Source organism: Mustelus asterias, chromosome 6 (assembly GCF_964213995.1).
Source record: "Mustelus asterias chromosome 6, sMusAst1.hap1.1, whole genome shotgun sequence".
Classification (NCBI taxonomy): domain Eukaryota; kingdom Metazoa; phylum Chordata; class Chondrichthyes; order Carcharhiniformes; family Triakidae; genus Mustelus; species Mustelus asterias.
Genome location: NC_135806.1, coordinates 82,435,046 through 82,458,530, shown reverse-complemented (window position 1 = coordinate 82,458,530; position 23,485 = coordinate 82,435,046). Strand labels below are relative to the sequence as shown.

Below are 23,485 nucleotides of genomic sequence, written 5' to 3'. Positions count from 1 at the left end.
CCATGTTGTCTCTTTTCCCCCCCCCCCCCACCTCCTCCCTCCTTCCTCACCACCCACACTCCATGCTGTAGACAAAGTTGCTAGATCATACTGGGCCACAAGAAAAGTTTTTTCATTACAGGACGACTATGTTTCTTAATTTTCCTGCACACAGCAGATAATGGTGTTGATTGATTCATGAGCTGTCACTGCCTTGAGTGCATTAGAATCTTGATTTTCGAGGGAACAGATGGTTTTTGCATTTATTGGCACTGATTATGTAAACTTTTGAGTCTGCAATTAAATTAAATCAAATCCTCCCAGTTAATGGTTGAAAGATTATACAAATGGATTAAAATTCTGCCAGGAACCTCGGGCTTTGGAGGTAGCCTGGGTGTACCCGATGTGTGACAACAAAAGTATTGTTACAAGCACGTTATGAGTGTAATAATGTGAGCTCCAGCAGGCAGCGAGGTGATAAAGAGCTTTCAGCTGTTAAAAACACAGCCTCAACACTTTTCTGGATGGCTTTACTGGCTTCAATTATGTAGAAATTTCAAAAAGTTCTGCACTCATAATATAATCTATAGCCTGGAGGGCATCACATTGTTTTCCTTTATATTCCCACTTAATCATATGTTTTCCCCCTTTCTCTCAAGTTTTTTTGTGGTTAAACTTGATGAAAAGAACAGAGCACAGCACAGACTTGTTTTGAGTTCTTTTAGTGTGGATCTCAATTTGATCTTTTAAAAAAAGTGACATACTTTTTTCTTCAGAAATGCTTAGACTAATTTATAATAATAAATAAACGCAAAGTGTTGGCAATACTCAGGTCTGACAGCATCTGTGAAGAGAGAAACAGCTAATGGGCAAAGTCTTGTGCCCTCTGTGGCAAGTTTGGCGGGGGTATTTAATCAGATGGGAGGTGGCCACTCCACAGATTAAGTCCATGGGAGCAAGGCCCATGGACCATCTTCCCACCCTGCTGTCAAATGAGGCTTTTAAATGGTCACTTAAAAGGCCTCATTCCCAACCACTGCTGGCATTGGCAGGAGGCTCGTCATCTGGTGTACATGATAAACCCTGGTGAGGGGGAGGTTCTGGGGTGTTTGGCCGGGGGGGTGGGGGGAGGGAAGCAGAGTAGTGGCATGGCGGTGTTATCTCTTGTTCAAGAGTACTCAGTGCCGAATCGAGGGAACCAGCATTGGGAAGGGGGTCGGCTTGCAGAGAGCCACCTCTCTGTCCTTGCTTCCAAACCCCTGCACCCCTTTCCCACAGCCCCCACCTTGCAAAGCCCCACCTGCCATAATTCACCTGAGGCCTGGATCCTGGGCCTTTGAGTGGTGGTTGTTCTGGCAGCAGCCACCTTGGCCCGGGCAGCATTGAAGAGGCCGGCGATTCTCAGTAAGCGGAGCCTCCACTTCCCAGGGTCCTGGTCCCACAGAAGGACCCTCTATTAGCCTGTCAGCTGCCTGATTGCCATGTGCGGACTTTCCTGGAAATATATAAAGCAGGGAGAACTCACCAGCTCTTGAGTCAGTGGCTAAGACTCCTGACATCGGTATAAGGTTCCACCCAATGTTAGTTCTGAAAAAGTCATATTAGACTCAATGTTAACTCTGTTTCTCTCTCCACAGAAGCTGACCGACCTGCTAAGTATTTCCACTCTTTGTTTTTATTTCAGATTTCCAGCATCTACAGTATTTTAGTTTCAGACTGGTTTATATTTAGCTTGATCAATTGTTCTTTTCCCTCTGCATACTGAACAACTGGAGTGGAAAATGTTTTGATTAGATGCATTATTGGTCGCTCCTGAAAATATTTATTTGATTTTCCATGACTTTAATTTATTGCAAACCTGTAACTGTAAAATCATGATTTATGATTCAATAAGGATTCTTTAAATGTTAGGAAACTATACTGCAATGTGTTGGTATTGGGTGCCAGGGTGGCAAGCAGCTTTAGTTCCTTTTGGCAATGCAAAGTGCCATATTTCAGATGTTAAGCAGAGGCTTGAGTTTGCCCTCTTGGCTGGACATAAAAAAATCCTGTCTTTCTATTCAAAGAGGAGCAAGAAAATATCCCTCAACTAACACCTCTGAAAGCAGATTATCTGGTAACTTATTGCTCCCTCTAGGTCTGTACTGTTGATGAATTGGCTGCTGCCTGTGCCTGCAATACAACAGTAACTGCACTTCAAAAACACTTCATTGACTGTGAAATACTTTTTTACATCTTGAAAGGCGCACTTCAGATATATTGTGAAAATCCATTATTTTCACTTATTTTAAATATATAATACTGATCCAAAGAAATGGTGCTTGGAACATTTTTTTTTAGAAACAGTCTTTCACTCAATGCAAAGTGGGCTTTTTAAATAGTAACCTCCTTGGCCTCTACTCATTTTAGTTGCCTGGATTGCAATTCTGTTGAGTTTGCTGCACTGACCTAGTTGCTCCTGTTCTGTCGTGGATAAGTGAACAATCAAATGAACCCCTACAAAGTCTAGTAACTCGCCCAAAAGAGATTCTCTGAAATGAGCTTCATCAGATAAATGACTATGTATGGAAAGTTAATTTCAAACACCTTATAAATATTAGGGGAATAAATCCATATTCCCCTGTCATCTGTCCTATTCCATGAGTTGACCATCTTCTCCCTCATCTTCCCTTCCCACTCCTCCCCCACCCTCCTATCTCTATCCTCCTCCCCCATCCATTCTACTCTATTGCTTGTCTTGGTTATAGATACAATTCCTTCCCTTAATTTTAGCAAAATGTTGGGATTACCAGGCTTGGACTAATGCCAACACTTCAATTTAAGATTATTAATAGAAATAGTTTCCTGGCATTTTCACAGATAAAGCTGCTTAATAGCTGAATGTGTTGAAGTAATGCCCAGAGCGAATGGTCAGTTGAATGAATTATCAAATTGTGACCATTAGTGTTAGACAGCATTTGGCCAAGGAGAAATCCCTTGTTAATAGAAGGAGCAAGGTTGTCCCACAACTTCTGCTTAGCGCTGGATTTTCAGTCAAGCTGACTCTAGAGATTTCTAAAAATGGCAGGCAGGTGGGACCAGGCTGCAGTTGTGCCCCCATTTCTGACGCATCCCATTTTTGCTGGTTGGGGAAAGGGGTTGTGCATATATCACACAGGCAGGAAAACTAGCAGGCCATTTGAAATTAGCTTTGAGCTCAAACAGAACCTATTTCTGCTGTGTCAAGAGTTTTAACCGACAGTGTGAGAGTCACAAATTCATGGTGTTTACATGGTCTTTTTAAGTGTAATGATCTGAAGTTGTTTAAACCCCCAGCCCTTTAAATATGAAAAAACAAGCTGCAGCTATAGATCGGAAAAATAAAGTCTGCTGTGCTACAGGCTATTTAGTGTAGTTTAGAAAAAACATTACTATCTGTTCCTGCAGTTTCAATAGAATTAATTGACATTTCCCAAGGCCTTTTATTACAGTCTGTAAATGCTTAACTGACACAGTCAGTAAATTCTTAGCTGAATTTCAAAAGCTCAATACCTATCTCAGCAAAGGAGAGTGAAGTTCACATTTTGGTAATTTAAAGAGACTATTAAATAATTAACTGTCTCTGGCGTGGCTACTGAATAGATGTTTATTTGTTTTTCTAACAGATTGACCATTTGAGGGGATAGAAATGGGGCGATTCTCCAAGCTCACTGCGCTGCTCTAGCCCTGGTGGGCGGGGGAGGGATCGGGGCTGCTGGGGAGGGATCGAGGCTGCTGGCAGTGGGGGGAGATTGGGGCTTTTGGGAGGGGAGGAGACATCGGGCGGGGCTTGCCGGGAGGGCAGTGATCGGCGGGTGGGGGGCGCGGTGGTCGGAGGGGCAGCAATGCGGGGTCGCAGAACTAGCCAGTGTTCGTGAGGTTGGCACTATGGGGCGCATGTGTAGTGGCCTGCTCAGCACTCTGCTTCTGGCCTCTCCAGCAGGAGTAGGCCCTGCCCACTGATTTTCAGTCTGAATCTCGTTAAGATACTCTGCAGTGCTCAGAGTGTAGGAGATTCGTTCTGAAAATCATGTTTAAAAAAGATCAGCAGGAGTTACTTCAGTTTTTACGCAAATTCGGCACTTAGAATTTTTTTGGAGTGGAATTGGCCCCAAAATCTTTGAATGGTTTCATGAAAAGGGTTTTTTTCTGTGCCAAGTGTGAATGAACTCTATTAGATTGTTCGAAGTTTTTCATCTCCACATAGCTCCTGAGGTCTTCTCATAGTGAATACTCGGTGACTGACATTGGAGGTGGCATGGGGGTATGAGGTGGCATGGGGGTGCCATTGGAATGAGAGGGCATAGGTACTGGGTGGGAGGTGAGGGCTAGAGGGCCTAACAGCTTTGAAAGCAAGTGGGACAAAGTCCCAGATAACTGAGGCGAGCCTTCCAACCAGCCCACCTCAGCACTGGCACACTCCTTTGACAGCCTCTGAGTTGCTTCCAAGGCTAGCGGGCCTGACTCGATCCTGCACCCTCCTTCCTGGAATTAAAATCGCATTGCAATTGTATCAAGGCAGGTCTGTCAAGTCAAAAAATTCCTGGCTCAAACCACCACCTCTGTAGTGTAAATCCAACCTGTAGTTTCCCTCAGACAGCAAGGTAAGGGAGGATAAAATACCCTGGTTTGTGTAATGAAAAAAATAGTAAATATGTAGACTATTTAGGCTTCAAAATGTAGAGATCATTATTCCTAAACTTTTTCTAATTTTTTAAGAGTTGTAATGAGACACATTATTAGTTCTCATAATTCAAAAGGTAAATGGCTACATACAATGTTCTGTTCAAAGGGAGAAGCTTTTCCTTCCCCACTGGTCTTCCCTCGGCAGAAGGAACTGTCTGTGAGCACTTCAGTGCACAAGGCTCAGAAGTTATTGTCATTGGTGAAATGAATGAAATAAAACCTTAGTACGAAAAGATGAGATATTTTGGCAAAATGACACCACAGTTGGAACGTTCTATGCTTTTACTAGTCTACGTCTAATTTTTTTAATATAACAGAAAAGGCACAAGAGCATTTTGGTAAAAGATTATCGTGATTTGAGTCTTTTATTCACTTCTGTGGATCTCAAACTGTTTGGCAATTTATAAAATCCAGGCATGCATGGACATTCATGTTGGAATGAAGCAGTCATGTTTGAACAAATCATTTTATTGATGCTGGATGGATATGCTGACAATCTATCTAGCGTCTAATTTTAAGAAGGTGACATTAAATCTACATTTGAATCTACTTGGCAGCAAACCTGTTGTTATGTAGACCACACACTGCTGCATTTCAGGGTCTTTTGTCATGAATAAAGCTGGAGGATTGTTCATGGGGCCAACCTGCAAAACTAGCTTTCATGAACATAACCTCCTTTGGTGTGGATTAAGTAGTAAACCATAATCTTTTTCATGGCTTTTTTCATCTTTTTTCATTCATTTTAATTAACTTTAATTGATGTTTTTTTAACCCATCACGCCATTGGTTATGTTAAATATAGTTTTCCATCTGTACCATGCTAGGTATTTATTTCCTTGTGCTGAAATTTAGATTTGTTTTGTTGCGGAAGTTGTTCCTTCGACTTGCTTTCCCTAGTACCCATTCCATTACAAATTATCACGGACAATTCGTGGTTAGGTTAGTAACTTCAAAGGTCAACTTGTGACCTATGTAATTTAAAACACTGCTAAATTCTCTTCCTCTTCATTCCTCCTTCATATTTTCTCCCCTTACCTTAAGTTAGTATCTGGGAGCAACTTGATAATGCATCAGCATTTCAGCCATCCTTGCTGATGCTCAAGACATCATTTTTATGTCTAATTCTAAACAAGTTATTATTTGCCTCAAGGTGCTTCTCGGGGCTGGTTATTTAACAAAATTTGTCATCAAGTCACATGTTGGAAGAGGTGACTAAAAGGTTGGTAGGTAGGTTCTGAGGAAAGTGTTTAGGGAGGGAACTCTGTTTAGGGCCTAGACAGATTAAAGCACAGCTGCTAATAGTGGAGTGATTAAAACAGTAAGCATCAGCAGATGTTTTGACTCTGAGAAACATGACAAGTCAAGCCCAATCCTGCCCTTGCTAACTATCAGCTTGCAATTTTATTTTAACAGTGAAGGCTAGTTTGGGAGCCAAGGCTGATTTTCTCACCCGATCTCATGCTGAGGTCACCTGGAACCTCTGGTTGAGACTAGTTAACTTGCGGTGTTGACCCTGGCACCTAAATGCTACGGCTTGGTTCCACACCAGTGAGAAACCAGGAGAGGACTCTTCATACTTCAGTCAGACTTGATTGCATGTTCTTTGTGATGTATGTATCAAGTGCTTTTCCAAGATAAATTTGAGATTTTGTGTGCTTTTTAATTTTGGATCCGTAAGAAGTAGCATATCAATTACTCCTTTAGATTTCTTAAAACTTAACTGGAGATTCCTTTTGTCATATTTATGGAATGATAGAATGGACATAGCGCTAATTAATGAGTTAGTCCCGCTCAACCGCCTATTTCTCATGGCCCTGTAATTTTTTCTCGTTAGATAATTATCCGTTTCCCTTTCAAAATCCATGATTGAATTTGCCTGCATTACACACTCAGGCAGTGCATTTCAGGTCCTAACCTTGCGCTGTGTAAAGTTTTTCCCATTTAATTTTTTTAATTGATTTTAAAATTATTTGTTTGGGGAATCAATTTACTGTCCAGCTTATTAGGTTTTATTAGAAACTAGGGTATAGAAATGGGTGGATAATGCAGATGAACGAGTGGCTGGAGTATTGGTGCCTGAGGGAAAACTTTAGATTCCTGGGGCATTGAGTCTGATTCTGGGAGATGGGACCTGTACAAGTTGGATGGGTTGCACCTCAATAGTGCTGCAACCAATGTCTTGGCAGGGGGGAATTATTCGTACTAATGGGGATAAATTGGTAGTGAATAGGGACCTGGACATCGATTCAGAAAGGAGAGAAGCAAAGCTGGAAATAGAAGGCAGAAATTAGTGACAGAGAAAGCAAAGGCTGGAAAAAGTTAAGAGTCTAGTGAGTACGGCAGATGAGCGGAGAACACAGATAAACACTGCAAGTGTGTTAACATAGCTATTACTGCTATTACATACGACTTATGGCAGCTCAACATTCAGGGTTTTTGGACAGGATAGAGAGGGTGTTTAAAAATGAGAAGGGCAGCAATATTGATTAAGGAAATGATCACAGCTGTAAGGAAGAATAATACGCGATATTGATTATCAAAGAAGGCCACTTGGGCTGAACTAACAAAAAAGGGCAATAGCACCGTGAGGAGTATACTAGAGACCGCCAAACTGCTAAACAGCGATAACAAAAATGCAACCAATTGCTGAGAAGTGCAGAAACAACAGGGCAGTTATACAGTGTAGAGAATTTCAGCTTCTATAATAACTGGTCTGGAGGATGCAAAATTCGAAAAATGCATCCAAGAGAATTTTTTGCCAATATGCAGCAAGCCCAATGAGAGAGGGGGGCAGTTCTGGATTTATTTTTCAGCAAATAAGCTGGGCTGGTGGCAGGGGTATCATTTGGGGAAAGCATTTTGATAGTAATGATCATGGTTCAGTTAGATTTGGCTAATTATGGAAATGACATAGACAAGAAATAAAAGCTCTCATGGGGAGCTAATTTTACTCGGTGATAGATGATTTGACAGATGTGGACTGGAAACAGCTACATGAAGGTAAATCAGTGTCAGAGCAGTGGGAGTCATTCAAGTAGGAAATACCGAAGGTTCAGAACAAATATGTTCCCTTAAAGAAAATAAGATGGCTCTCTCCCCCCTCCCCCCGCTCCCCTCACTCCCTATTATTTAAAAGAGAAGGATGGACCAAGTAACTACAGACCAATTGGCCTAATCTAGCTCAGTGGTGGACAGATTATTGAGACAAAAATATTCTGAGGAACGCTATAAGTCGTCATTTAGAAAGACAAAAATTAATCAAGGACAGTCAGTGTGGATTTGTTAAGTGAAGGGTCACGTCTGATTAATTTGAATGAATTTTTTGAGGAGATATGAAGGAGAATATGGCGTTTGAAGTAGTCTGCATAGGTTTTAGCAACACTTTTGACAAGCTCCCAGGTGGCAGCTTGGCCAGAAAAGTAAGAACCTATAGGATAAAAATAGAAAATAAGAACCTGTGGGATCCAAAATTAGCACAGTGACAAGAGCAAAGAGTAATTAATGATTGATGGGCACTTTTGTGACTGGAAGGCTTTTTCTAGTGGAGTCCTGCAGGGCTCAGTATTAGGTTCCTTGCTTTGAGAGCTAGAGAGTCATTATGGCCCATGTAGAACTATCCAGTCAATCCCATTCCACTACTCTATCCCTGGAGCCCTGCAAATTTATTGCTTTAAACTTCCCATTCATTTTCTTTTTGAAATCATTGATTGGCTCCACTTCCATCAAAGCACATAATTTCAAAATAATATCCTTGCGTTAGTATTCAATACCTCTATTTAAAACCCAAGATCCCATGTGCTTTGATGGAAGTGGAGCCAATCAATATGTCAAGTATTGATCATATCATAGAATCCATAGAATCCCCACAGTACAGAATGAGGCCATTTGGCCCATCAAGTCTGCAATCCCACCCTGGCCCTATCCCTGTAACCCCACATGTTTATCTTGTTAGTCCCCTGGTACTAAGGTCAATTTAGCATGGCCAGTTCGGCTAACGTACACATCTTTGGACTGTGGGAGGAAACTGGAGCACCCGGAGGAAATCCATGCAGACACCGGGGAGAATGTGCAAACTCCATACGGACAGTGATCCGAGGCCAGAATTGAACCTGTGTCCCTGGCACTGTGAGGCAACAGTGGTAACTGCTGTGCCACCGTGTCTGGAAAGTTCTACATGGGCCAAATAGATTCTTCTCTGCCATAATGACTCTAAATGAAATAACTATAACAAATGCTCAGCTATGTAAACAAAGTTATCTCAGTTCTTAATTAAAATTAAGGTAGTTTTGCTAGGCAGCAAGTTCCAGTCATTACTGCTCGCTGTGCAATAAAGTTTTTCCTCACATCCCCTCCCCCACATGTAACTCTTGCCCAAAAACTTAATTCTGTAACCCTCACAGTCCATGTACCACCCGCTAATGGGACCAATTTTTCTTTGTCTACCTGTCATAAGCTTGTACACCTCTGTCAGATCTCCCCTCAACCTCCTTTGCCCAGTTTCTCCAAGCTAACCTAAATGGGGCAGAGCAACGAAGTGGAGGGTTTGAGGAAGTATTTCTAGAAAATGTTGAGTTGAGGCGGGTCCCAAAGAAAACCATAAGCAGAGAATAGAGCACCCAGGAGGAAAGGTAAGATCGGAGAAGGATGTAGAAGTAGTGGGAACAAATATCAGAGGGATTTGTAATGAGTAGAGGGGCTTTATATTTGTTGTATGGGGGCAGAGAGCAAGAGTAGATCAGTGAAAATGGGATGTTGAGGAATCAGAACTTTGTGCGGGTTTATTTAATCTGAGATGTATAACTGTAGGGCTTGTCAAAGATACATGTACAAAATAACAATCTTAATATTTTCTTGAATCATGAATATGACATTGTTTAAATCTTTACCATAAGAAACCATCATTGTTTAACTACAGTGTTTTATAAATTGCTTCAGGTGATAACAAATGATCAAGTTGATAGTTAAGCGCAAGAGCATTTCTATTGTAATTAATGTATTTTTCAGCTTGGTAAAACCAAATAATTAGTTTTCTTAAGCCATTTACATGGAACTCGCAGTGGGGGGAAAAGCGGTGTAATTACGCCTTTCTTGAATCTGATCTGACATTGATGCACTACACAGAAGACTGGAATTCCTTTAAATCTGTAATGAGCGTTAGCAGATCCAGGTAGGTATTCACAGTGGCAATCAAGTGAGTATTTGATCTTTCCACTGCAATAGGAGAACACATCTTTGTGAAAAAGTGGCGAGTGATTGAATGTAAGAGAATTCCTGTTGAGGTAATTTGGGCAAAATAATGATTCGGCTGTTCTGTTGCAAATGGAAATTTAATTATCTTTTTCCTTTTTTATATTTAAAACCTATTGATAAGTCTTGGTCCTGACAATCGGAGACCAGCTACTGCAAACTCCGAGGGGGGCTGCCCAGGAGGTAATTACTGCCTCCAACTGTGCCCACGGTTCCCCTATCTCTGCCAGGCTGCAGAGGAGGGTGGGGGCCCTTAGGGACTTTGGGGGGGGCGGGGGGGCTGAGGGCAGAGTCCCAGGCTGGGATGAAGGGGTTGAGCTCGGCTCTCAGGATGGGGCTCCGATGGCTGGACTTCTCCTTGTTGCCCAGGAAAACATGGAAATCACTCTTAGGATGGTGATTTCAGACACCTTTCTGATTTAGCAATTTAGCATGGCCAATTTACCTAACTTGTACATCTTTGGACTGTGGGAGGAAACCGGAGCACCTGGAGGAAACCCACACAGAAACCAGGAGAACGTGCAAACACCACACAGTCACCCAAGGCCAGAATCAGATCCAGGTTTGTGACACTGTAAGGCAGCAGTGCTAACCACTGTACCAATGTAGGATTGTTTTCCGAAGCTCCAGGTGTTACCAGACCTCTTTGAAGTGCTTTGAGTGACAGGAGCTGGCAGTTTCACTGCGGAAATCCCCTTTCTTTCTCTCATATGCTCTAGCTGCTCTGAAACCGCTTAGAACTGCTTTGATAGAAGCATTCAATTTCACTAGCGAGATCACCATTTCTAGCTTGACTGGAGACTGGGACTATAGTCATTGGCATTTTAGCAGAATGAGGGGGGATCTTATAGAAACATATCAAATTATGAAGAGAATAGATAAGGTAGAAGCAGGGAGGTTGTTTCCACTGGTAGGTGAAACTAGAACTAGAGGGCAGAGCCTCAAAATAAGTTGGAGCAAATTTAGGACTGAGTTGAAGAGGAACAACTTCACCCAAAGAGTTGTGAATCTGTGGAATTCTCTACCTAGTGAAGCAGTTGAGCTACCTCATTGAATGTTTTTAAGGCAAAGGTAGATAGATTTTTGAACATTAAGGAATTAAGGGTTATGGTGAGCGGGCGGGTAAGTGGAGCTGAGTCCATGAAAAGATTAGCCATGGTCTTATTGAATGGCGGAGCAGGCTCGAGGGGCCAGATGGCTTAATCCTGCTCCTAGTTCTTATGCTCTTATCACTGAGCCCCAGCTGCTCTGAAACCTCTTAGAATTGCTTTGATTGACAGGTCCAGAGCAGATCAAAGAGGGGATTAGCCAAAGTTTGTTTACACAAGAAATTGATGGTCCATTAGCTGCTAAAAGCTTTTCTGACTGACAGCTCCAGGGCAGATCAAACAGTTCATTGTTGACATAATCAGTTCATGCTCCATTAAACCTGAAATGCTTCCTCTTTTCACCACACCTGTTCTGTCTGGCCCCATTTATTTCACACTGCATTTTCTTCAAGTCTCTGATCTTCCCTAGAAGGTACATATGCTTTCTAATACCAGTTTTTCTATTGACCCTTTTTATTTCCTGCAAAGTTTCTCACTGAATCCATAAGCTTCATATTACCACTTTCTTCTCTTACCGTTTATTTTTTAACTCTGCCAAGCTTCAAGATTGGATAGGCTGGGAATTCTATCTTTGAGATGGAGGAGGCTGAGGAAAGACTTAATTGGAGTACATAAAATAATGAGAGGGCCTTGATAGGGTGAATATGGAAGGACCTATTTTTAAAAGTAGAGGAGTTGAGGGGAAATTATTTTAATCAGAGAGGGGGGGGGTGGGGTAAGGGGGGAGGGGGTCGATGGTGGTAGAAGCATAAAGCTTCTAAAACATGCAGTGCATGGTTATCCATTAGAAGTACCATGATCTGTGGGGCTACTGCCAAGGGCTGAAAAATGAATCTCTCTCAGCTGGTAGACGTATGGGCTGAATAGCCACCTCCTCTGCAATTATTTTCTGTAAATCTATAGCCAATCTCCTCACTTCAGCAAAATGAGACCCTCAGAAGGAGCATTCACATTAGTTAAATAAGACATCAAAATAGTTTTGCCAATGATATGAGATGAGGATGTAGAATTTTGTCCATTTGAACATTGGCTCTGAGAAATTTCACAAGTCTGACTTTTGTTGTGGCTACCTTGGATTTGAAATTAACCTTAGAGTTTTGAAAATACCACAATTAACAAACATGCCAGATCCTACTGTGAAAAGGGTTAATTAAAGCACCAGACTCTTTTTCTCTGTTTTTGCTTTCTCCTTATCAATATTCGCCTTTGTTAAGAACTGTTTATATTTGAATGTAATTCATTGGCCCTCTGGGACATGATAAGGTGCTGTGCAAGAATTCAAGTCTTTCCATAATGGTTTTCTCATCATTTTCAACATCTGCAGATGAGATGGTGGGCAGCTGGTCAGTAGGAGCTATGCAAGGACTGGTTTTGGGGTAACTCTTCCTCCCTGTGTGGGGAGTATTTGCCTTCCAATCATTAGAGATTAGATGAGATGGAAACTTGTAAGGCTTTATATGTGTTAATCTATATATCTGCTTTATTGTATAAAAGCAGAAAACTAATATACTGTGCCAACCTGATGCTCCTGCACTAGGTACAGTTTCAGAACCAAACCTCATTCTATTATCATGGACGTGTGTGAAAAATAGAACCATTGAGATGCAGTTGCCGTGGGGAAAACTAGAGGTTTGATTTAGTTATATCACGTATTTTAAATGGACATTGCGGGGAATATCTAATTAGTCTAAATTTTTGGAGAGCAATTCAGTTACAGGCTTCAATGATTTTTTTTCTGGGTTCTTGCTGCTGTAGAGACTGTCAGAGGTAAATCCAGTTATAACTTAAAAAGATTGGTCTCATAAAAGATCTAACATGAAATGCTTCCTGCATTAATATGATTGGGTTATTCTTCCTTCAGTTATTCTGTGAGAAGGAAAAGCAGGAAATGTTGTTGAATGTCAGCTGAACAGCTAATCTCCGATTTGGGAGCTTCACACGCCTGGCGCATTTGGCCCAGCATGATTCACGTGGGGGCATTTTTTTCAGTTTTAAAGTCATTGAATCCCACCTCAGTGCAAAGCCAGCGGGGAACGTACCATTTTCCCGCTGGCGGCAGCACTTAGATTTCATTCAGGGGAATCAGGGCAGTAATATTTTCCGGAAATGTTGGCCCCTGCATTTCTTACCAGTTACAAACCTCAACATCTTGATTTCTTTGTTCAGACTTTCATTTACTTGTGTATTTTTCCCTCAAACGTAATTGAACAAATGCGTATGCTCTCTAATTAAATTACAAGTTGATGTAACCACTCTATTTTACCTGCCATTCTTAATGTTAGTAAATCACTGTTAAATTATTGTGTATTTGAAGGACAGTTGTCTAATTGACTGCCATTATGCTTGTGAAATTTTCCTGAAAATTGTCCTTACTGCTACCTTCCAAAACACATCCAAGCATTTCCAATCAATACATCATGCACACTGAATTGCCTGGGGGCCTTGTTAAAACTTCTTTTGAAGCTGGAGGAAACCAAACTTCACTCTGAACAAGTCAATGAAAGTGTAGAATCATGCTTGGACTTCAAACCTATTTTCCGTCACTGAAAAGCGAATAGAAATATCCTTGTGGTATGATGGCAGAGTGATATGGGTGGCACAGTGGTTAGCACTGCTGCCTCACAGCGCCAGAGACCCGGGTTCAATTCCCGGCTTGGGTCACTGTCTAGCACGGTCCCCCATGTCTGCGTGGGTTTCCTCTGAGTGCTCCGGTTTCCTCCCACAGCCTGAAAGACGTGCTGGTTGGGTGCATTGGCCATGCTAAATTCTCCCTCAGTGTACCCGGACAGGCACCGGAGTGTGGCGACTAGGGTATTTTCACAGTAACTTCATTGCAGTGTTAATGTGTAAGCCGACTTGTGACACCAATAAATAAACTTAAAAAAAACTTTATTTGCCTTATAAAAAAGATGCAGCTGAGATAGTCATGCAACTGTGCCAATTAGGGCACTGTTCTTGTACATAATGCTCAATTTCATCCGCATCCCTTTCACCACTGTCACTTCACCATTGAGCAATTGAGAGCTGAAAATAAGTTTATGAAGAATAATTTAAGGATTGTGCGTAAAAAAAAACTAAAATTGTGATTAATTTCAAAACTGAGTTGATTTAGTTTTCTGGTAAACCAATTTTCACAATGTTTAGGGCTCCATTGGTTTATCTAATAGTGCATTTTCATGCTAAACCATTTCAAAGAATTAGACTTAATAACTCTGGTATTCATGACAACAATTGTTTGACTGCAAACCCTAAAGATCCCTGAGGAAATGAATAATTTTCAAGTTTTAAAATGTTTACTTATTAGTATTGCAAATGATTGATGTGGGAAAATGCTGTATTTTGACTTGATGCTATTTGATTTTCTTTCAATATTATTAGCCTCCATTCCTATTGGATGTATAAAATTATCATTGATTAATTTACTTACAAATCTTTTTATTCATTTATTGTTTATTCTTCCAAGGGATGTGGTCATCTCTATTGCTCATCCCTAATTGCCCTTGAGATAGCGAGCTACCTTCTTGAACTGGTGCAGTCCAAGTGGTGTAGATATACCCACAGTGCTGTTAGGGAGGGAGTTCCAGGACTTTGACCTAGCAATAATGAGGGAATGCTGATATAGATTATGTGTGGCTTGCAGAGGTAGGTGATGCTGTTCCCATCTATTGCTGTTGTCCTTTGAGGTGGTAGAGGTCATGGGTTTGGAAGGTGCTGCCGAAGGAACCTTGGTGAGTTGTTGCAGTGCATCTTGTAGATGCTACACGTTGCTGCCACTGTGCATCAGTGCTAGAGGGAGTGAATGTCGAAGATGGTGGATGGGATGCCTTGTCCTGGATAGCATCAAGATTCTTGAGTGTTGATGGAGCTGCACTCATCCAGGCGAATGGGGAGTGTTGCATCACATTCCTGACTTGTGTCTTGTAGATTGTGGAGAGGCTTTGGGTAGTCAGTGAGTTGCTCTCTGCAGAATTCCCAGCCTATGATCTGTTCTTGCAGCCACAGTATTTATATGGCTGGTCCAGTTCAGTTTCTGGTCAATGTTGATAGTTTGAGATTCAGTGATGGCAATGCCACTGAGTCCCATGGGAAGATGTGTTTGTCCTATTTCAAGGAATTCTGTCTTTGATCATGCAATAATCTGAATAAAGATGCAGTAACCCCAGAATTTTAGAAATATCATAGTCTGCGTAACTTTAAAATGTAAACTCCATGACTGGACAGGGACTGTTAACAATCCTAATAGAAATGCAAAGTACTGCAGATTGTGGAAATCTTAGAACAGAAAACTGGAAATACTCAGCAGGTCTAGCAGGATCTATGGAGAGGGAAACACAGCTAATATTTTAGTGTGATGACTATTTATCAAAACTAAATTCTGATGAAAGGTCAAAGACGTGAAACATTTATTTCTTTCTCCACTATTTCAAACCCACAGTTCAGCCAGGCTGTTGAATTTTAGAGAAGTGTTTAGAATTAATGACTAAAACTTTCCAGCTGTAACAGTAGCTGCCATTGTATATCCAGTAGGTAACAGGTAATATAGGATCTACTTGGAACTGCAAATTACCGGCTAAACACTTAAACGTATTAATCTTTGCTAAGTGACACTAAGAGATTTATCGCCACCAATTGGTGTCATGTCCTAATCCCCAGCAATGCTAACAATTGATGAGTGTATTTGGGCTGCATAGTTTATTGTATTTGTTACAAATCAAACTGAATACTGATTTTGGTGATGAGTGAAACTCATTCACTTTACAAATAATAAAAAATGTTTTTGTTTTAAATACAGAATACAGAAAAGGTGTTATTGGAATTTAACCATGGGGAACTTCTAGAGTTTTACAACAAGGTGAGTAATTCTCTACTTGTGATAAATCAGCAAATTGACAGACCACTTCCTAGTATTGACTTTACAACAAGCATTAGTAATGGCCAGCATGTTTGTCATTTATTGTGGAAAGAATTTTTCACCTTGATTGAATATTCACCGTATTTTAGCAAGCCATCTATCTTAAAGAAAGCCTTTTCGACTCCCCGATGGGTGCACTAATTTATCTTGAGAATGTTGAGGTTTTATGGTAGGACTCTGGATGTTTTGAGTCCGTTTGAAAGACTACCACCACTCGGAGTTCGGGAGGACATTCCCGACAACGGTTCTGATCACGTGATGCTTGCTGAAAATACACGGGTAGATATTTGGTGAGCATGAATCCAGTTCAGTTGTGACCCTCACCTTTCTTTCCCCTCCTTGAAGAGTGGCTGCTTGCTGAGTTTCTATTTAACAGATACTCAAGGCACTTTAACATTTCATCCTTCATGTGTGAGCCCTCAACAGTGAGTAGCAGGAGGCTGTCGGACCTAGAGGGTATTGCAGTTGACCTTAATCCTGTATGCACTGTACTTCCACATGTACTTGTAACAGCTTGTAACATTGATAATGACCAAGAGTCCAAGTTGATTCCTCTCCACTCATCTCCAAAGCCTAAAGTCAAGTGTAACATCACCACCAAAACTGAGATTAGGCAATGAAGTACAAAGCAGAGATTGAAATTGATACTTGCTGATCTTTATAACTCTGTTACTGACAGGATAAGCTCATTGGGTGAATGGGGAAGCCTGTGAAGTTATTTAAGTTTAGTTTTAAAATATTACCTTTCAAGCTGTAACAGTGGCCACTACAAGATCAAGTCTCCACTCGGCTCCCAATTTGAGCCATTTCTCACTGGTCGGAAAAACATTCACAAAAGCATAAATGGTTGTTCTCTAGTAACTCATCATGACAGCTACGTGGTGCCACCAGGTGCTTGCGTGGGAGTAAGGCAAGCTAGTAAACAAGCTACAAATATAATTTATCTTTTGTCTCTGGAGCCAGGCAATGGACCTCTTTAAAGAAGTATTTTGGTCCCTGGGAAAGAAAAAAAACTTGTAATTATCCAGCACCTTCCTCAACCACAGCATGTATCAAAGCTTTACAACCAGTGTGGTACTTTTTGTAGTGTAATCAGCTAGATCCACTCCGCTCCTGACCTTATTGCTGCCTTAGGCCAAAACAGCTGAACTTAAAAGGTGAAGTGAGAGTCAGTGCCCCTGACATCAAGGCAGCATTTGCCTGAGTATGGCATCAAGGAGTCCTAGCAAAACTGGAGTCACTGAGACACTGAGAATTGGGGGGGGTGGGGTGCAGGGAGCAAACTCCCATTGGTTGGAATCATACCTAGCACAAAGGAACGTGGTTGGAAGTCAGTCATCTCAGTCCCAAGACATTGCTGCAGGAGTTCCTCAGAGTAGTGTCCTAGGCCCAACCATTTTCAGCTGTTTCATCAATGACCTTCCTTCTATTGTAAGGTCAGAAGTGGGGATGTTCACTGATGATTGCAAAATGTTCATTTGCAACTCCTCAAATACTGAAGGAGGCCATGCCTATGTGCAGCAAGACCTGGGCAACATTTAATGGCAAGTAACATTTGAGCCACACAAGTGTCAGGTAATTACCATCTCCAACAAGAGAGAATCCAACCATCTCCATAGCATTGAATAGCATTGCTATCGCTGAATCCCTCACTATAAACAACCTTGGGGGTTACCATTGACAAAAAATTGAACTGGATCAGCTATATTTTTTTTAAACTCATTTAATTGCTCATCCCTAACTGACCCCCAATTCAGCGTGCATTTGAGAGTTAACCACATTGCTGAGAGTTAACCAGATTGCTGTAAGCCAGACGGTAAGGACGGCAGATTTCCTTCCCTAAAAGGCTTTATGAATGAAATGGGTTTTTATGACAATTGACAATGATTTCATGATCACCATTAGACTTTTAACACCAGATTTTTATAGAATTCAAATTTCACCATCTGCTATGGTGGGATTTGAGCCCAGGTCCCCAGATCTTGCTATGGATCTCTGGTTTGCTAGTCCAGTGTCAACACCACTGCGCCACTACTTCCCCAGTATAAATATTGTGGCTACAAGAGCAGTCAGAGGCTGGGAATTCTGTGACGAGTAACTCATTTCTTGACTCCCCAAAGCCAATCCACTATTTGCGAGACAAAAATCAGGAGTGCAATGGAAAGCTCTCTGCTTATCTGGATGAATGCAACTCGAACAACGCTCAAGAGGATTAGATAGGGTGGATAGTGAGAGCCTTTTTCCTCAGATGGTGATGGCCTGAATGGTATAGCTGAATGACATAGCTTTAAATTGAGGGGTGAGAGATATAGGACAGATGTTAGAGGTAGGTTCTTTACTCAGAGAGTAGTAAGGGCGTGGAATGCCCTGCCTGCAGCAGTAGTGGACTCGTCAACATTAAGAGCATTCAAATGGTTATTGGATAAAAATATGGATGATATTGGAATAGTGTAGATTAGAGGGGCTTTAGATTGGTTTCACTGGTCGGCGTAACATCGAGGGCCGAGGGGCCTGTACTGCGCTGTTATGTTCTAAGAAGCTCAATCCCATTCAGGACAAAGTAGCCTACTGGATTGGCACCCCATCCCCCACCACCTTCAATATCCACTCCCTCCACCTCTGATTCACAGTGGTGGCAATGTGCACCACCGATAAGATGCAGGAACATGCTAAAGTTCCTTCAATGGCACCTTCCAAACCCACAACCTCTACCCTTATGAAAAACAAGGGGCAGAATCTTACGGCTGTTCACGCCAGCGAAATTTTCTGGTCCCCCTGCTCTTCTCTGAAATAGTGCACTCTGTCACATCCACCTGAGAGGGCAGCCGGGGCCTCAGTTTAAAACCTTTTCTGAAATATTGAACCTGCAACACTTCCTCAGTATTGGTCTGGATTGCCAGACTGCGTTTTTGTTCTCATGTCCTGGAATGAAACTTGAACCCCCAACCTTTTGACACAGTGGCAAGAGTACTATTAACTGAACCAAGGCTGGCAATGCTATGGACCTACCATTTATCTTAACCATCCTGCATGCTTGTAGGGTCATTCACTGTGTGTAGCGACCTTTTAGGTGTCAGCCATGGACCTCCTTTCCTTGCATTCGCTCTCCTAGTTCTTTTCCCATGAAATGTAGAGCACTTTACCTACTTAAGAGCTGCTGTAATATTCCTTATCCACATTAAAAATTTCATAGCTGTAGTCTCAAAGACCCTAGCTTCCATTTACCTTTTCATCCTAACATTTAGAGAAAATCGGTTGTTTTGAGAGTGCTTTAATATTACATGCTAGTATATTTTACCAGTCATTTTCAAAGCAGTAAGTTATCCCTTACAACTCTTGACGTTTAATGGTATTGTAAAATATAACTTTGTTAAGGAGGCGATATATGCAAGTTTAATATGTTCTGCTATGTTTTGTAGGCCCCTGAACATTAGGCAAGTTGGATTTATCATACAGTCTGGAGTTGACCATGAACAAATTGATCAATAAAAATCGCCTTGCATCTCTACATTCCTTTGTGTTAAAATGACTGTTGTAGTAACGTTTAATAGCACTCACATTTGTTTCTTTTTCATCTACAGTTGGAAACCATACAAACACAATTGGACGCTCTTACATGAACAAGATATGCTGATCCTCCAAGTGTACATGTCATTTGTAGGTTTGATAACTGAAGAATTTTCATAACACAGTATGCTGCAGAAATCAGATGAACTGTTTCCATCAAGTAACGCAGAATTGTTGTCAAGTTACACTTTTGGGTGTCTTCACAAAACAATTGTTCTTGGTTTTCACAAATTATGTTGAATTCAATAGCACTTGAACTGTTCACCAATTCTCTATAATTGATGCCCTGTATTGATTCAGGATTGTTGACATCAGTTAAAGATGCCTTTATGTTCTGACCAGGATGTGATTATGCTTTATTCACTAGCAGATTAGGAAAAGGTACATTTGCTTTGAAAATTGAAGTAGAATTGTAATGTAGCTTTAGAAGGGATTGAGCAGAAATAATGGTTCCTATTTGGTAATGTCTTGTAAAGACTGGAAGATTGATGGACCTAGCCTTTAATTTCCTCTTTCATGTATTCCAGCTTATTGATCCTTTGGCATAACAACATACACATATATCTGTTATTAATGAATTCCATGCCATTGATACAGCAAACACTCCTACCAAATTTCACCTCATGAAGTTAATTTTATTTTTTTGTTCATGCATTATGGCAAATGTAGCATGTTTTAAAATGTTACGTAATGGCTGAAATATGCGCATTTTGCATTATCATGGTTTGTATTGCCTGCTGAATTGAGCTGTCAGAATTACCTTGTCAGTGGATTGTCAATAGTAATGAATTTTCAGGCTAAATGTAGTAGGATTGAAATCCAAGTTTCTAACAGAATCACTTGCATAAACTGAAATAAATATAGAATTGTTGATTTGCAGTGTGAATATATTAACATGTACAATGACTAGATAGCAATTTGATATAAATTGTATCAGGGTGGAGAAAGTTATTATCTCCCCTACCGCCCCCACATTTATGGTCATGGAATTACAAGGCACAATGATTTATAGATGACCTTTGTATTTGTGATGTGCATGATTCTTCATTCCATTGTATCTGTTGATAAAGAGCTGCATCTGTCCCATTTCTATTGTGATCTTGTTGGGTCTTCAGTGTTTTTTTTTCTCATCTCCTGTCTTTAATTGATTCTCTAAGCAACATAAGATTAAATATCGCAGGGTGCTGGAGGTGAAATAATTTTAAAATATTGGTTTATATCTTTTTTTTGTTCATCCTAATGAGGAATGTCAGTGGGATGAATTTCCTTCTCGTTCCAGCACTCCAGATGTGGTGTAAAAGCTATGTTGTCATCAGTGGGGTTTTCAAACTTTTCTGTGTAGCAACTCCTGTAAATGTTAATATGCTCTCAGGATGCTGTATAGTCTGGCTCCCTAAAGATATGGAGTAGAATTTCCCGTGTGGGTCTTTGAACCCTGCCCTGGGGCTCAAATAGGGGCCAGAGGCCAGCACAATGTGAGAAACTGTCAATCACTGTGTGCAACCAATCGATAGTAGGGGCAGGGGTCGCTTATCATCCAACTAAGGGTGGCAGGTGAGTTCTTGAATCTGGAAGACCAATTAGAGGCCTTGCAGATTGAAGGTTGCAGCAGGATGCCATGGCAGGTAACTGAGGGAATAGGCACTTAAAAATGGTGGTACCCTCTCTCTGACAGAGACTTGGTTGAAAGAGGGACAGGACTGGCAGCTGAATATTCCAGGGTACAAGTGTTTTAGGCGAGACAGAGGAGGGGCCAAAAGAGGTGGGGGAGTAGCGGTATTGGTTGGAGAGCATATTACAGCGGTGCAGAGGGAGGACAATTCGGAGGAGTCGTGTATCGAGTCACTCTGGGTGGAGCTTAGAAACAGGAAAGGCGCAGTCACTATGTTGGGGGTGTACTACAGGCCCCCCAACAGCCCAAGGGAAGTGGAAGAATGGATATGTCAGGAGATACTGGATAGGTGCAGGAAATATAGGGTTGGTGTAGTGGGAGACTTCAATTTCCCTGGTATAGACTGGAAATCGCTGAGGGCAGGGACTCTGGATGGGGAGGAATTTGTAAAATGTGTACAGGAGGGTTCGTTGGAACAATATGTGGACAGCCCAACTAGAGAGGGGGCTATACTGGACCTGGTACTGGGGAATGAGCCCGGTCAGGTCTTCAAAGTTTTGGTTGGGGAACATGTGGCAAATAGTGACCACAATTCTGTTAGCTTTAGGATAATGATGGAAAAGGATGAGTGGTGTCCCAAGGGTAAGGTGTTGGATTGGGGGAAGGCTAACTTTATTGGGATTAGGCAGAAATTGGCAGCTCTTGATTGGGAGAGGCTGTTTGAGGGTAAATCCACATCTGGTATGTGGCAGTCTTTTAAGGAACGGTTGTTAGGGCTACAGGACAAGCATGTGCCTGTAAAAAAGAAGGATAGGAAGGGTAGGATTAGGGAACCGTGGATAACCAGGGAAATTGAGGGACTGGTCAAAAGGAAAAGAGAGGCGTATGTTAGGTCCAATCAGCTAAAAACGGAGGGAGCTCTGGAGGAGTACAATGAAAGTAGGAAAATACTCAAACGGGGAATTAGAAGAGCAAAAAGGGTCACGAAATGTTCTTGGCAGACAGGATTAAGGAGAATCCCAAGGCATTTTATTCATACGTTAGGAACAAAAGGGTTGTTAGGGAAAAAATCGGACCTCTCAGGGACAAAAGTGGGGACTTATGCTTGGAGCCCAAAGAGGTAGGGGAGATCCTAAATGAATACTTTGCGTCGGTATTCACAAAGGAGAGGGATGTGTTGACTGGGAGTGTCTCGGAGGGGAGTGTTGAACCGTTGGAGAAAATCTCCATTACAAAGGAGGAAGTGTTAGGTTTGTTAGAGAATATAAAGACTGACAAATCCCCAGGGCCTGATGGAATCTATCCAAGGCTGCTCAGGGAGACGAGAGGTGAAATCGTTGGGCCTCTGACGCAAATCTTTGTCTCGTCACTGGACACAGGTGAGGTCCCAGAGGATTGGAGGATAGCCAATGTGGTCCCGTTATTTAAGAAGGGTAGGAAGGATAACCCGGGTAATTATAGGCCAGTGAGCTTGACGTCCGTGGTGGGGAAGTTGTTGGAGAAGATTCTTAAAGATAGGATGTATGCGCATTTAGAAAGGAATAAACTCATTAACGATAGTCAACATGGTTTTGTGAGAGGGAGGTCATGCCTCACTAACCTGGTGGTGTTTTTTGAAGAAGTGACCAAAATGGTTGACGAAGGAAGGGCCGTGGATGTTGTCTATATGGACTTTAGTAAAGCGTTTGACAAAGTCCCTCATGGTAGGCTAGTGAAAAAGGTTGGATCCCATGGGATAAAGGGGGAGGTGGCTAGATGGGTGGAGAACTGGCTTGGACATAGAAGACAGAGGGTGGTAGTGGATGGGTCTTTTTCCGGCTGGAGGCCTGTGACTAGTGGTGTACCGCAGGGCTCTGTATTGGGACCTCTGCTGTTTGTGATTTATATAAATGATCTGGAAGAAGGAGTAACTGGGGTGATCAGTAAGTTTGCGGACGACACAAAACTGGCAGGACTTGCAGATAGTGAGGAACATTGTCAGAGGCTACAGAAGGATATAGATAGGCTGGAAATTTGGGCAAGGAAATGGCAGATGGAGTTCAATCCTGATAAATGCGAAGTGATGCATTTTGGTGGGAATAATGTAAGGAGGAGCTACACGATAAATGGAAGAACCATAAAGGGTGTAGAGACGCAGAGGGACCTGGGTGTGCAAGTCCACAGATCTTTGAAGGTGACGTCACAGGTGGAGAAGGTGGTGAAGAAGGCATATGGCATGCTTGCCTTTATAGGATGGGGCATAGAGTATAAAAGTTGGGGTCTGATGTTGCAGATGTATAGAACGTTGGTTCGGCCGCATTTGGAATACTGCGTCCAGTTCTGGTCGCCACACTACCAGAAGGACGTGGAGGCTTT

At 41.8% G+C, this 23,485-nt stretch overlaps 1 protein-coding gene across 1 annotated transcript in view; it reads left to right on the top strand.

The window, feature by feature from the left end:
- Nucleotides 1-20,608, top strand: part of commd10 (COMM domain containing 10) — a 97,669-nt gene extending 77,061 nt beyond the window's left edge. The window contains exons 6-7 of the mRNA XM_078214627.1: nt 15,832-15,891; nt 19,533-20,608. Of these exons, the coding sequence (XP_078070753.1) occupies nt 15,832-15,891; nt 19,533-19,571 (99 nt within the window). The 3' untranslated portion in view covers nt 19,572-20,608. The remainder of the gene's footprint in view (nt 1-15,831; nt 15,892-19,532) is intronic.
- The last annotated feature ends 2,877 nt before the right edge of the window (nt 20,609-23,485 follow it).